The sequence below is a fragment of the Cajanus cajan genome, chromosome 9 (assembly GCF_000230855.2).
Source record: "Cajanus cajan strain Asha chromosome 9, NIPB_CcT2T_4, whole genome shotgun sequence".
In the NCBI taxonomy this organism is placed as follows: domain Eukaryota; kingdom Viridiplantae; phylum Streptophyta; class Magnoliopsida; order Fabales; family Fabaceae; genus Cajanus; species Cajanus cajan.
The window spans coordinates 56,419,165-56,432,234 of NC_138525.1; the positions used below are offsets into that span (position 1 = coordinate 56,419,165).

Below are 13,070 nucleotides of genomic sequence, written 5' to 3' on the forward strand. Positions count from 1 at the left end.
TTTCTTTTTTTTACACCACTAATATATTTATTTCTTAAGTATAAATAAAAGGATAAATATGGGTTTTATCAATGGAAAGGATACATTAAAAAACACATATTCAAATGTAGAAAAGGTTAAAAATACTCATGAACATAACTTTTATCTCAAGTTCAAATAAATTGAACTCAACCAATTTTCAAATACACCCTAAACCCTATGTCACATTGGAGCATAACTCAACTAAAACTATGTTTAGCAATAACTCTGTCTAAATAAGATCTTATGTATTCCAAACTAGTCACCGAACTTTGGTTTCACTTTAACTTGTCGGAATATTCATGAATCCATTGGCAAGTCTCACTCGTTACAATTAACTAAATGGGGGAAAAAGGTGAAAAGAAAAATCAATTAATACCAACATTAAGAACCCAAAGTGCCAAAAAGGAATCAGAAACATTTAAAGTTACCATTAACTAAATCCCACTTAAATTGAAGGTCACTACAACACAATTAGGGTAAAATTAAAACAAACATTGCATTACCAAGAAGATAATAATCCAAGTAGGCAACAGAAAACACAAAGCCCTCCCATTTACACCCCCAAGAGGCCCAATAGGCCCAAGGCTAGCCCCCGAAGCCGTAGAGAGTCCTTCCCTGCCTCTTGAGCGCGTAAACGACGTCCATGGCGGTGACGGTCTTCCTCCTGGCGTGCTCGGTGTAGGTAACAGCGTCGCGAATGACGTTCTCGAGGAAGATCTTAAGCACGCCGCGAGTCTCCTCGTAGATCAAACCGCTGATTCTCTTAACGCCGCCTCTTCTCGCCAACCTCCGAATGGCGGGCTTCGTGATTCCCTGAATGTTGTCGCGGAGCACCTTCCGATGCCTCTTCGCGCCTCCCTTCCCCAAACCCTTGCCTCCCTTGCCGCGACCAGACATCGTCAACCAGAATTGGGGATTTTCCTTTCAATTGGGGGATTAGGGTTTTTGGTGAGGGGGAGAGGGAGAGGAGTGGCTATTTATTTATTTGGAGCGGGAAGAGTGCGGGTATGAATCGCGAGGGGTTTCGTTGCATCGTGGCCGTTGGAGGGGATGGGAATCGACGCTTTTCGTTTGCGATCCGTGGCCAGGTCTGTGGGGCGTTCTTGAGCGTTCTTGAGCGTTCATTGGGATTTTTTGGACGGTTGGATTGAATTGTGGGAAGAAGCCACGGATCGTGATTTGTCTCGTGAGCACATGCTTCCTTTATCGTTTTTGTTTCGTAGTGGCTTTCCGAAAATAAAGGTAGAATAATAATGGGAATAAATTTTTATACGTGAATTATCGACGAAAAAAAATTAATTAATTAAATTAACTTTTATATATATATAAAATTTGGGGTTTATCTTTTTTTTATTATGATAATTTATAGATTTTAATGAGTTATCGATTTTTCGGTATTTGCTTAAAGAGGGAAATGTAAACAAAATCCACGATAAAATCGCATGGAATTTTAATATGAAAATATCTATTTTTGTAAATATGGATTTCTAAATATTCATCATGACATTAATTTTAAATGAGTTCGTAAACATTATCATTAGTATTGTACTTTCACACCATTTTTTTAAAATTATTTTATTTTTTAAGTAAACATTTTTTAAAACAAACTTAATCTAACTATGTATATGTAATGTTAATTCATGGGTGACATAAAATCACTTAGTTTTTTTTTCCATTTAATAAGCATTTGAGAATTGGACAAAAATGTGTAAAATTACGAAATAAAAAAATAATAAGATGGTAAAATATGAGAGGAAAATTATCATGTAAAATTAAGAAATTTAAGTCACACGTGATGAACTTAAGTCGTCATTTTTTTTAGTAAATTGTGTAATTCTAACTTTATTATTTAAATTATTAAACTGTTGAAATAATTAATTTATTTACTTGTAAAAATATGATGTATGAGAGTAAAATCTTAACTCACATACATATAGTGTTTGTATTTTGTAACATGGAACAGATTTAAGACAAATGATCGTATCTTTCAAATCAAAACTAACTTTTATTATTATGAAAAAAACTTTACTTAAATCTAGTTAAAACAAATGGGATACAAATTCATGGATTATTCTTTAAACTACCCAAACTTTGGATTTAGTTAGATGCTTAATAAAAATGGGATACAAATTCATGGATTATTCTTTAATTTTGTCAAATTCAACTACACTAATAATACACTTAAGTTCAATTTTTAACATTTATTTTTAAACTCTTCCATATAATCTTCAAAAATAAAGATTAAATATCGTGCTATATAAGATATCCACACTAGACATTGTAGTTAAGAGAACAAATCCAATTTAGATGGTAAACACATTTAGTCATGTTACATGTCATTTGATATCAATATTAAACTTATTTTGATCAACAATTTTTTAATAATAAGAAAAAACTGAAAATTTATAATTAAAAACAAATTTTCACTTTTCTCATTTTATCCTACCCAATCGACTAGTTTAAATACAAAATCAAGTATAAACAACTTTTTTAGTTTTCCATTTTATCGTAAATAATTAATTATTTAAAATAAAAAATTAACTAGAACAAAATTTATATAATCATTTTATAATTTTACTATATATTAGAATGGTCAAAATACACAGATAATTATATTATATATATATTTTTTCTCCATTTTATCCTTTATCCTTAAAGAATTATGTATTTATAAATGGACAAAAAAATCTAACAAAAATAAAGATGAAAGATATTACTTAAAAATTTATTTTCTTTATTAATAATTATAGATAATCATTCTTTTAAAAGCTCTCTTGTATCAAAAACATTATTCACTTAGATACAATGAGTATGTCTTTATAAAAAAAAAAAAAATTAAAATACGTTAAATTAAATAAATAATTTAAAAAACAATTTTCATGATTTTCATCTAATATATTTAATTATTTCATACAATCAATTAATAAAATAATTTTTTAACGACTTAAATATTTTTTTTGTTAATATAATATACTGTTTTTTAAATTTTAATCCCATTAATTTTTAAAAAAATAATACTTTTAAAATTTTTCTTTTTTATTTTAGTTCTTATTATTTTTTTACGGTCCTTGTACTATTTTTTTCCCATTTTTGTCCTTATAATATACTATGTAAAAATTGTACTTTTAGCCTCTACCATCTTTTTCAAAGAGACTAATTCAAAACAAAATAAATATATTATAGTATCATATATATATATATATATATATATATATATATACTAGACCCAATTTTTGCTGGGAAATTTCAGCATAATCGATTATGCAAGGCCATAATCGATTATGTGGCCAAGCATAATCGATTATGCTGGGGAATTTTTGCTGCCAGTGGAACCCAGAACTATGGGTGGCAAAATGGGCCAGCCCGCCCCGTTTTGGCCCGCCCCGCCAATGGACCGCTAAAAACGGGCTGGGCTGGCCCGCCGATGAAAAATGGGCTGAAAATGCTGGCCCGCCCCGCCTAAGGGTGGGTTGGCAGGCCGGCAGCCCGCCTACCCAAAAAATAATTTGCAAAAAAATGGAAAAAAAAATAGTCCATGTTTCCTTTGATTCCAGCTATCATTAAAAACAAGTTGGGCGCGAGACTAGTGCAGTGTATCCCTCGTCTGTTGGCCATCACATATCAGAGACAAATAGTTCACTATTACAGCACTAAGATTGCTTTATTTTTCAGTGTTTATGCATGTAAAAACACAACACATATAATGCAAATGTCTTCCAAGTCAAGATAGCATAATACATTTTCTGAACAGAATAGAAAGAACGCTATAATATTAATTGAATTCTTAAGAAAAAGTGCTTTTTAATTTAATCATCACTAGTATATAACAATATATGAGATGGTACAGTAAGGTTTCACCTAAAGAACCCATACCAAAGACACCCCATATTTTGTTAATCAAATTAACACAGTGCCCAAAAATCCTGAAACAAACAGTAGTCTTCCTTTAATCAGATCTCATAGAAGCACAACAGGATGGAATCCACAAATGCGGTTTTAACATTGTGGGGAAACCAAACTTTCATGATAAATATGCATATTAAACCCAAGTTCGCCCCTAATCCTAAGATAATCCAACCTACCATCATTCAGATTATACAGAACTAATTTGCCATATGTGTTTTTCATGAGAACAACATCATCTTCTAAAATGCACAAGGGCTCAGACGAGGGATACATTGCACTAGTTTCACTTATGCGGGCTGGCGGGTTGTGACGGGTTAGCCCGCTATTTGGCCCGCCGGGTTGGCGGGCTTGGCAGGACGGGCTTGGCGAGTTGGCAGGCTGAAATAATAGGCCCGACCCACCAAAAATTGGCAGGCTAGCGGGCCACGTCCCATTTTGCCATCCCTACCCAGAACGACCCGTTCCAAAAATGCATTTTATGAGCAATATGCGAAGTCAGAACGGGCCGTTGCACATTGGGAACGGGCCGTTCCATTTTTGGAACGGGCCGTTTCATAAATGGACGTTGTAGGTTAATTTGTAACCCCAGAACGACCTGAGTTAATAAATATTATTATTTTCATTTTTATTAATATTATTATTATTATTTATTATAATTAATATTATTTATTATGATTCTTATTATTAAATTTTTAATTTTTATCTATCATTAAATTTAAAACAAATATTTAAATTAATTTATTTTTAATTTAATATTTTATAATTTTTTTAGTTAAAATTTATATATTTATCTTTTAATTATAATAATTATAAACCTTTTTTTAACTTAAGGACAAAATAATAATCTTACACAATTGTCAATTAAAAAATTTATTTTTATCTATCACATCAATCAATTCATTCACAAATTTTCACAAATTTTCTCTACACTTTCCACTCACTTTCCCTTAATCCAAACAACCTCACTTTCTCTTCAAATCCCTCATTTTCCATCCTCAAATTCAAACAAAGCCTTAGGATATGCAAACCAGCAAATAGACTCCATGATCAAGCACGAAACGGTCAGAAACCTTATTACTGTATATTTTTTCTCCTTTATTTTATTTTATTTTAAGTATATTCTCCGAATCCAAGAAATCCTAAAAACAAACTATACATCAATGATTTTACAGTAAACAGATGGTTAGCATCTGTTTTACACTTGCAGGCGTCACATGACAGTTAGATCACGTAACCATCTCTGCCATTCTTGAGCTATCTCCTTTCGTATACAAGAAATTGAACTGTACAGTACACTATGTAGTTTTCAGCACTCGTCAGACAACTGTTAAAAGAGTTTGAGAAACATTTCATCAGCAATTTACAAATTAATAGGAGTCTAAGATTTGCTATAACAAAATCACAAACACAAAAAGTAATTTTCACATACAAAATAATATTCTATAAAACATAAACATACATATAGAGATTAAAGAGAGACCATATCCAGCGAGAGAATTTATTTATTATAAGTCAGCAAAACAAATCTTAATCATATAAGTTTACATAGATAATCATCTGAGTAAAGCTACATCGTCAGAAAAAATTGTGCGAATCATCCTCTGAAACTTAAAATATTAATATTCTTTTAATAAATTTGTTATAAAATAATTATTTAATTTAATATTTATAAATTAAATTATCATTTTATATATTCGGACAGATTTTCAGACAAATTTTTAGAAGATCTATCATTTTTCAATTTAAAAAGATAAATTATACTTTTAATTCTTTATATCATATTTTATTTATTTTAGTTCTTTATCTCTTAAATTTGAATTAATTTAGTCTTTTAAAAAGAATGATTATTTTTAATTTTGAAACATGTTTTATTTTTTTTAACTAATTTAAAATTTAAAACTTGGTGTTATTAGATTCACTTATTTAAGAATTATGCAATTGAAACTCAAATTAGGAAATGTTATAAATATAGTAAAAATTGCATAAAAATAACTAAAAAAAAGTTTAAAAAAAATCAAAAAATATAATTACATACTCGTAAGATATATTTTTCATATTCACTTTATTTATAACCTTTTTAGATTTAAAAGTCAATTGAATTTCTTAACTTTTATATAATAAATTTAATATTACAAATTTCACATCTTCAATCAATCAAAAATTATTCAAAATCGTGTCATAAAGTTGAAATGATCATTCTTTTAAATGATAAATAATCAAAGTGAACATTTTAATAAATAAAGGATCAAAATAAATTTAAAAATAAGATAAAGGATGAAAAGTATTATTTAACCAAATTAAAAATAACCTAAAAGGTCACGAGTTAAGCAGCTTATTTAATTTCGATGATTTATGTTAGATCCAATATTTGTTTCTCTCACAATTAAGCAGCTTATTTACTTGATATGCTCCCTATATTCGTTCAAGGATGTCAGTATTCACAAAAGCAATAATGGTATGCCAGGAGAAAAATTTAAAATATATTTGCTAGTTGAAAGCCAAATATATGTATATTTATACTCACCAGGATCGTCAAAATTTACTCTTTCTCCAGTAGAAAATAGGCAGTAGAAAATTGCAGCAAGAAAATAAAGGAGTGATGTAAGCAACAGAAATCCTGGGAAGGAACCAACTAGTTCAACGAAAAACCCAGCTCCAACTGTTCCAATTATAGCAGCCAATGTTCCAGCAGTATTTGACATTCCTAAAACAACAAATCAAAAGGTCTTCATTACAAGACATCTTATCGTAAAGTACAGAGACAAGTATATTCTCAACTCTAGGCAGATTTTGCACATATTTCACCTTATTTTTCCATGTCTTTCGTTACCAAACATTATAATTTCGTTGAATGTTAAAAGTCCAAGTCCAATCGATATGACTCGTATCTTCCCAAGCTATATGAAATTTCATGAAGGGTATTGCGAGGTGCTTTATACATCCACATCACAGCTTGGCCAATTATATTTCAATGGGTTAAGTAGCATGACAAAAGCCTCTTCAATTAAATCCTACACTAGTTAAAAGAATTACCCAATTCTAGACTGAAAAATCGTAGCTGCCAATTTGCATTTTACCACACATCACATATAAATATAACATAATACAGACTACACAAGACTTCAAATGTTTATACTGATGAAATATGCTACTAATCTTATTAAATGTGTTTTGAAACACCAAAACATGCAATCCACACAAGTTTAGAAGACAAAGATGAAAACATACCATGTAAAACACCAGAATACTGTGGTGCAATCTCCTGCAACAATAAAGAAAATGAACATTATATTAGAGAGAGGACTTCTAACCAGAAAAATATTTGTTTTTACATGATTGAAATAGAAACCTGAAGGTTCACAAGAAAACCAGAGTGACTGAAAGATTTCAGGCCAAAAGCAAAAGTAAGCCAAGCAGAACCAATTGAGGGGTTTTTGGCTGTAGCTAAGCCGATGAGGCAGAGTCCAGGACCAACAAAACCAATGGACTGCAGTGAAAGTGCAGAATAAACATTATCCACTTAAACTAATACATAGTGAGAACAACCAAAACCAAACTGGGATATAGAAAACTATGAATTTTGATGAAAACTGAAGAACATAGAATAATTTCCTATTTCTGTATATTCTATTGAGGATAACAAAGTATAAAACAGTAATGAAATGGAGCTATTTTATTGCTTAAAGAGGTGAAGAAAATGACAAGATAACTGCATAAAAGATAGATCCCAGGGTGATTTTTTTTTTTTTTTTTTTTTCTGAGGAAGAAGTTTCTTCCCTCAGCCCATCCTTTATCCCCTTAACAATTCCCTCCTCCCTCCCCACTATATAGAATTGTTTCCATCTCTTGCTCCACTTATTAATTGCTACCTATCCTTTCTGTTGTGCCCCTTCTAGCTTCTTACTCTCCCTCCAATTCCCATCCTCCTACCCTTACCACTTCTCTTCTTTATTTGTCAGCTCCTAACTGCAGGCCCAGTGAACCCAAATGGGTTACCTATCATGCTTTCGTAGTTTCATGTTTCAATAGAACCTAATTCCCCTTGCTATAAACCTCTGCCAGTAAGGACAAACTGGTACCGAATTGCTTATTTCTCAATGATCTTATGCTTTAAACATTAGGATTATGCAAAAGGCAAAATAAAAAAAATGTTGGATTGAAAACGAATAAAGATATAGGAAGAACTTCAGATAGGGACAGCCTGGAAAGATATTTATGCAAACTGTCTGAATAATCACTCATTGTAGTGATTCTGTTCCTAATCCATAAATAGCCACTTGGGTTGACCTATCTCAAATTCTCCAAAATATCCAGGAGCAGTTTATCATGACATTAATACAATAGAGAAATCTAGTTTTTAATTAAATTAGAAATAGAAGTTTGTTACCAATAATTTCACAATTCACCTGCAATCTACATCAAGGGATAGATTTAAAGTCTACCCTTGTAGAAATGTAACTCTCTTTTTAATATCTGCAACATACCTGCATGATCTTACGGGTCAAAGTGACACTTATACCACTTTGTATCATCATATCCGACCACAAGCCAGCAATGTAATTCATGATAGCCATCACAGCCCATGGAACTGCACTAAACCATGCTGCATGCCTGAGATCCACACGGTACACCTATAATGGAAACCCATATATTCACTGTTCTAAGTGTTGATTTCTAAATATTTTATTGCTTGACATTTTACAGTCTCAGAACTAAATATGATAAGCCTTACTGTGCTGAAGTATATCGGCATCCAAGAAAGAACAATAAAAAAACCCTGTGAAATAAGAAAAAATAAAATTAAAAAGGGCAACAAATATGAATTTGCATGAATAATAATAACGCTGCATGATGTGGGCTCCTGAGCCACATTTAAGAAACATCTTTTATATTTTTTCTTTTGGTGGATTGGATGAGAACCAAAGGTGAGGAATGAGGATTACCTTGTGCAATAAGATAAGTGAATCCAATTGGGGCATAATAAATGATAATTTGCTATCAAATTATGACAGTTATCAGCTCCAATTAAGAACACCAGCAACATAAATTAAACAAATGCTGGAGTGTGAAGCATTACCCAACTGTGCATGGCATTTGCAACTATTAGAGACCATGTTGGCAACTTCGAAAGCAACTTCCTAAAAGGAGGGATCACTTTAACTTTCTTTGGCTTAGGTGTCTCCACCATAAAAGACTTGTCCTTTCTATTTAATATATACTCCAGCTCATATTTTGATATCTGAGGACTTCGATCAGGAGTGCTTGAAGTTGCAGACAACCACACCAACACCCAAAGAAACCCAGACAATCCAAAAATCACAAAAGGACCGAACATACCACCTTGTGACATGAGAATGGGAGAAAGAGTGAGCCCTATCGCACATCCAAGCTGAAATCCAGCCATTGAGATTCCTACAGCCCTTGATCGCTCAGTTTGTGGAAACCATCTAAAGCAGAGAACCAAAACCAGTCACTATAAATATCAAGCCTTTCTTGCTCCAGCAACTTCATACAATCATAACAAGGTAATAATTAAAGGCCATCCCACATTCTCATGTCATGTCAAAATTTAAAAACTCGTAACACATCCATACTATAACCACCACCTCAGATTGAAAATTGTACAGTCCAGAGCATGACACATTGAGCCTGTGTTTGGTTTTGCAGGGGCTAAATACCATATTCAGCATCTTAACTATGTTTGGTTTTTTGTTCCATCATGCTTCAAAAAGGTTTTAAGGGGTCAAAACCAATTCAAGGAGAAGCTTGTTCAATGTAACTTTTGCATTGAGAATTCTATACTAAAACTCTACTACAAACTTTATTTTTCAGATAAAAAGTTCCCAATCCTAAACATAAACATGTGTCTGGTCACGCATTTGGGAATAGCTTTCTGCATCAACAAAGAAGCGCAACTGTAGCTAACATATCATTCACCAATTTGACATGCTTTTTTGCATTTATAACGCATATCCAAACACACTATTTGTTTCATACTCAATTTTAGCCAAAATCCAGATGTCTAAAAGACTAAAATAAAGTTCGTAAAGAGTCACTTTACCTGGCGACCATGTTATTCATGGAAGGAAGCGCGACCCCTTCGGCGACACCAAGCAAGGCACGGACGGCAAGTAGAGCCAAGAGTGATGTCTGAGCAGCCCAAGGGGTGAGAAAAGTAGCGAGGGACCACAATGCCACACCCCAAGCCATCACCACTTTGCCACCATAGATATCCACCAACACCCCTCCAGCGATAGGGGAAGCCAGATACCCCCACAGGAAAGACGACTGCACCAACACAAACCATCCAACAACAAAATCAGAAAAAATAATATATGAACTAGCATAAAGGTTTTTAGGGCCTTTTTGGATAAAAACTTCTCTAGAAACACTTATATGAGAAAAAAAAAATAGGAAAGAAAATCGAAATACACTTTTCTATAAGAAAAAAAACTAGTTTATACATAAATTAAAAAAAATAAAATTGGGGAAATAAGCAAAAGAAAATTTCTATAAATTAACTTATGCATGAGTTAATTTAGCTAATGAAGAAGTTTAATTCATTTTTCTTCTTATTCTCATTTTCCTCTCCTAGAAGTATTTCTGGAGAAGTTCACTCAAAGAGGCCCTTGCTATGCAATCCAATCACAAAATTGCATATATGATAATTTTGTTGACTTTAATAATGATTAGTTATAATACATACCAGAATCGAATTCTAATTAGTTCACGTTGTAAAAACTTGTAATGCATGCATGTTAAACTCATAAAATCAACAACCAAAATAAGAAAAGCAGCAGAGTCAAATCATCAAACAGCTGGTGCGCGGGAACCTGAACGATTCCGGCGAAGGCGCGGGTCCAGCCGTTGGCGAGGGACAAGGGGACGATGGCGACGGACATGACGACGCGATCGGCGTTGCAGAGAGCGAGGGCGAGAGCGAGCATGGCCACAACTTTGACTCTCTCGGAAGTGATGAACTCTGCGAAGCTCGGCTGCTCTCGGTTCTCCTCGGGAGCCGAATTGAAGCGAGCGTCGTTGGAAGAGACGCGGAGGCGGAGGCGGAGGCGGAGGCTGGGGAGGGAGCGGAGAGGGGCCGAGAGGTTGGCGAATTTCAATTGCGTTGTGCTGAGCTGGAGTTTGGTGGAGTGGAACTCCGCCGCCCTGGCGCGGTGGTTTTTGGGGAGTGAAAGGGGTTTGGCGGCGAGAGCGACGGCGGAGGAGAGCGCTGCCATGGCGGCTGACGGCAGACGTTTTGAGTGGGTGGGTGGTTTGGTTGGTTGAAATTGTCTTTTGCAGAGTTTTAGTGGAAATTTAAACAACGCTTAATTACTCCTTTGTCCTTATTACTGAACAATCACACTTCACGTGTCACTCGTTACTACTGTTTTTGAGACTGCACGGCCACGCGTCATTCAATTAATTAAGACACATAAGATTCCATGATTAAACCTTAATTGATTATTAATAAGGTAAAATTAGGTGAAAAATAAATATGAATTAATATTTTTTAAGTTATATTTTCTGTGAAAATAAATAATATAAAATTATCATTTTATTCTTATATCTATTAACATGTGTTTTTATGTTTTTATGTCCTTAATATATTATAATTGTAATATATTGGAATATCGTTAGAAATTTATAATTCAATAGAAATTATTAACAATTTTTATACATATAAAATCGATGGAATGTAAAATATATCATTGGATATGACACATTCATTTACATGCGATAGAGTGTCAGATTATAATAATTGAATATACTGATGATAATTGAATATCATAAATAATCAAATAATCATAATCGAATATATAAAAAAAATAACAAAGTCATAAATGGAGAGTTTAGGGTAATAAAAACAGACAAAAGGTAGTATCGTCTTCTAATAATTTTTTTTTACATCAATTACCATATTTTTCAATGTATTTGTTTTATTGTATGGATCTCATAATTTATTCTCATAATTTCACTCAATTCCAATCTTTCAAGTAGAGATGTTTTCTATAGTTATTCTCTAATTCACTTGTCTTTTCTCAAATACACTCTAATTCATCTTCACAAAATACAATAATAATAATTATTAGTCTCTTTATGTTATAATAAGTGTTATCTTAAATTATATTGGAAAAATATTAAAAAAAAATTAGGACTTATTTTTTCTTTAAATACAATATTTATTAGGAGACGAAGAGAATAAAAAATTCTCATAAATATAAGAACAACAAAAGATGTCATAAAAAAATTAATAAATTTAAATGTATTTTTGGTCTTCAAGTATTACAATTGTGCAAATTTAGTCTCTAAAATTTTTATTAAGTAATTTTAGTCCAAATTTTAATTCAACAATTTTAATATTCAAGTATTGCATTTGTTTAATTTCGATTTTTAATTTTTAATTGAATAATTTTAGTTTATTAAGTATTGTAATTGTGTAATTTTAGTCATTTTTACTAAAAATATAATAATAATCTTTTTGGATAAAGCATTAACAGGTGACATGATATATTAATATTAATTTTAATTAACTTTCTTCATATATATTTACATATTGTAAAAGTATTTTGATATATACTAATTTATATTCATGAAATTATTAATTTACCTATAAATATATTGATAATACTATTTATATTAATTTATCAATAATATTATAATTTTAATAATATATAAATTCTATGTAATAATTTAATAAATATATCTTATTTAATACATAAATGAAAATTAAAAATATATGTAACATAAATAGATCAAAAATTGTATATTTTATTTTATTTTGACAAAAAAAAATATGTAATTTTAAAAAAATAGTATATATATATATATATAAGTTATCGCACAAGTTAAACAATAACTTATACTTTATAACTTATTAAAATAAGCTTAAAATATCATATGAACTACTTATGGGATATTTTGGGCCTGTTTGGACAAATAACTTATTTAAGATCTTATTAAATAAGTTCTTATGTAATAATAACTTATGTTATAAGTGCTTCCAATTCAATAAATTATTAGATTTGGATATACCTATTAACAAACACTTGTACAATTTTAAAATATTTTGATGTATTATTATTTGAACATTTATAAGATTTTATCTCATGTTAAAAATTAAAAAATTGCAATTTAAATTTTAA

At 31.4% G+C, this 13,070-nt stretch overlaps 2 protein-coding genes across 2 annotated transcripts; both read right to left on the minus strand.

Annotated features, from left to right (window-relative positions):
* Positions 1–426: 426 nt before the first annotated feature.
* Positions 427–987, minus strand: LOC109816281 (histone H4). Its single transcript, XM_020381219.3, has one exon. It carries the CDS (start codon positions 916–918, stop codon positions 607–609), a length of 312 nt encoding a protein of 103 aa, XP_020236808.1. The 5' UTR covers positions 919–987; the 3' UTR covers positions 427–606.
* Positions 988–4,974: 3,987 nt separating this feature from the next.
* PHT4;3 (phosphate transporter 4;3) lies at positions 4,975–11,247 on the minus strand. Its single transcript, XM_020381234.3, has 9 exons — positions 10,761–11,247; positions 9,989–10,215; positions 9,005–9,374; positions 8,660–8,704; positions 8,412–8,558; positions 7,277–7,414; positions 7,156–7,189; positions 6,452–6,631; positions 4,975–5,251 (listed from the first exon to the last, which is right to left on the minus strand). The coding sequence occupies exons 1-9, from the start codon at positions 11,160–11,162 to the stop codon at positions 5,244–5,246; spliced, it is 1,551 nt and encodes a 516-aa protein (XP_020236823.1). The 5' UTR covers positions 11,163–11,247; the 3' UTR covers positions 4,975–5,243.
* Positions 11,248–13,070: the final 1,823 nt, after the last annotated feature.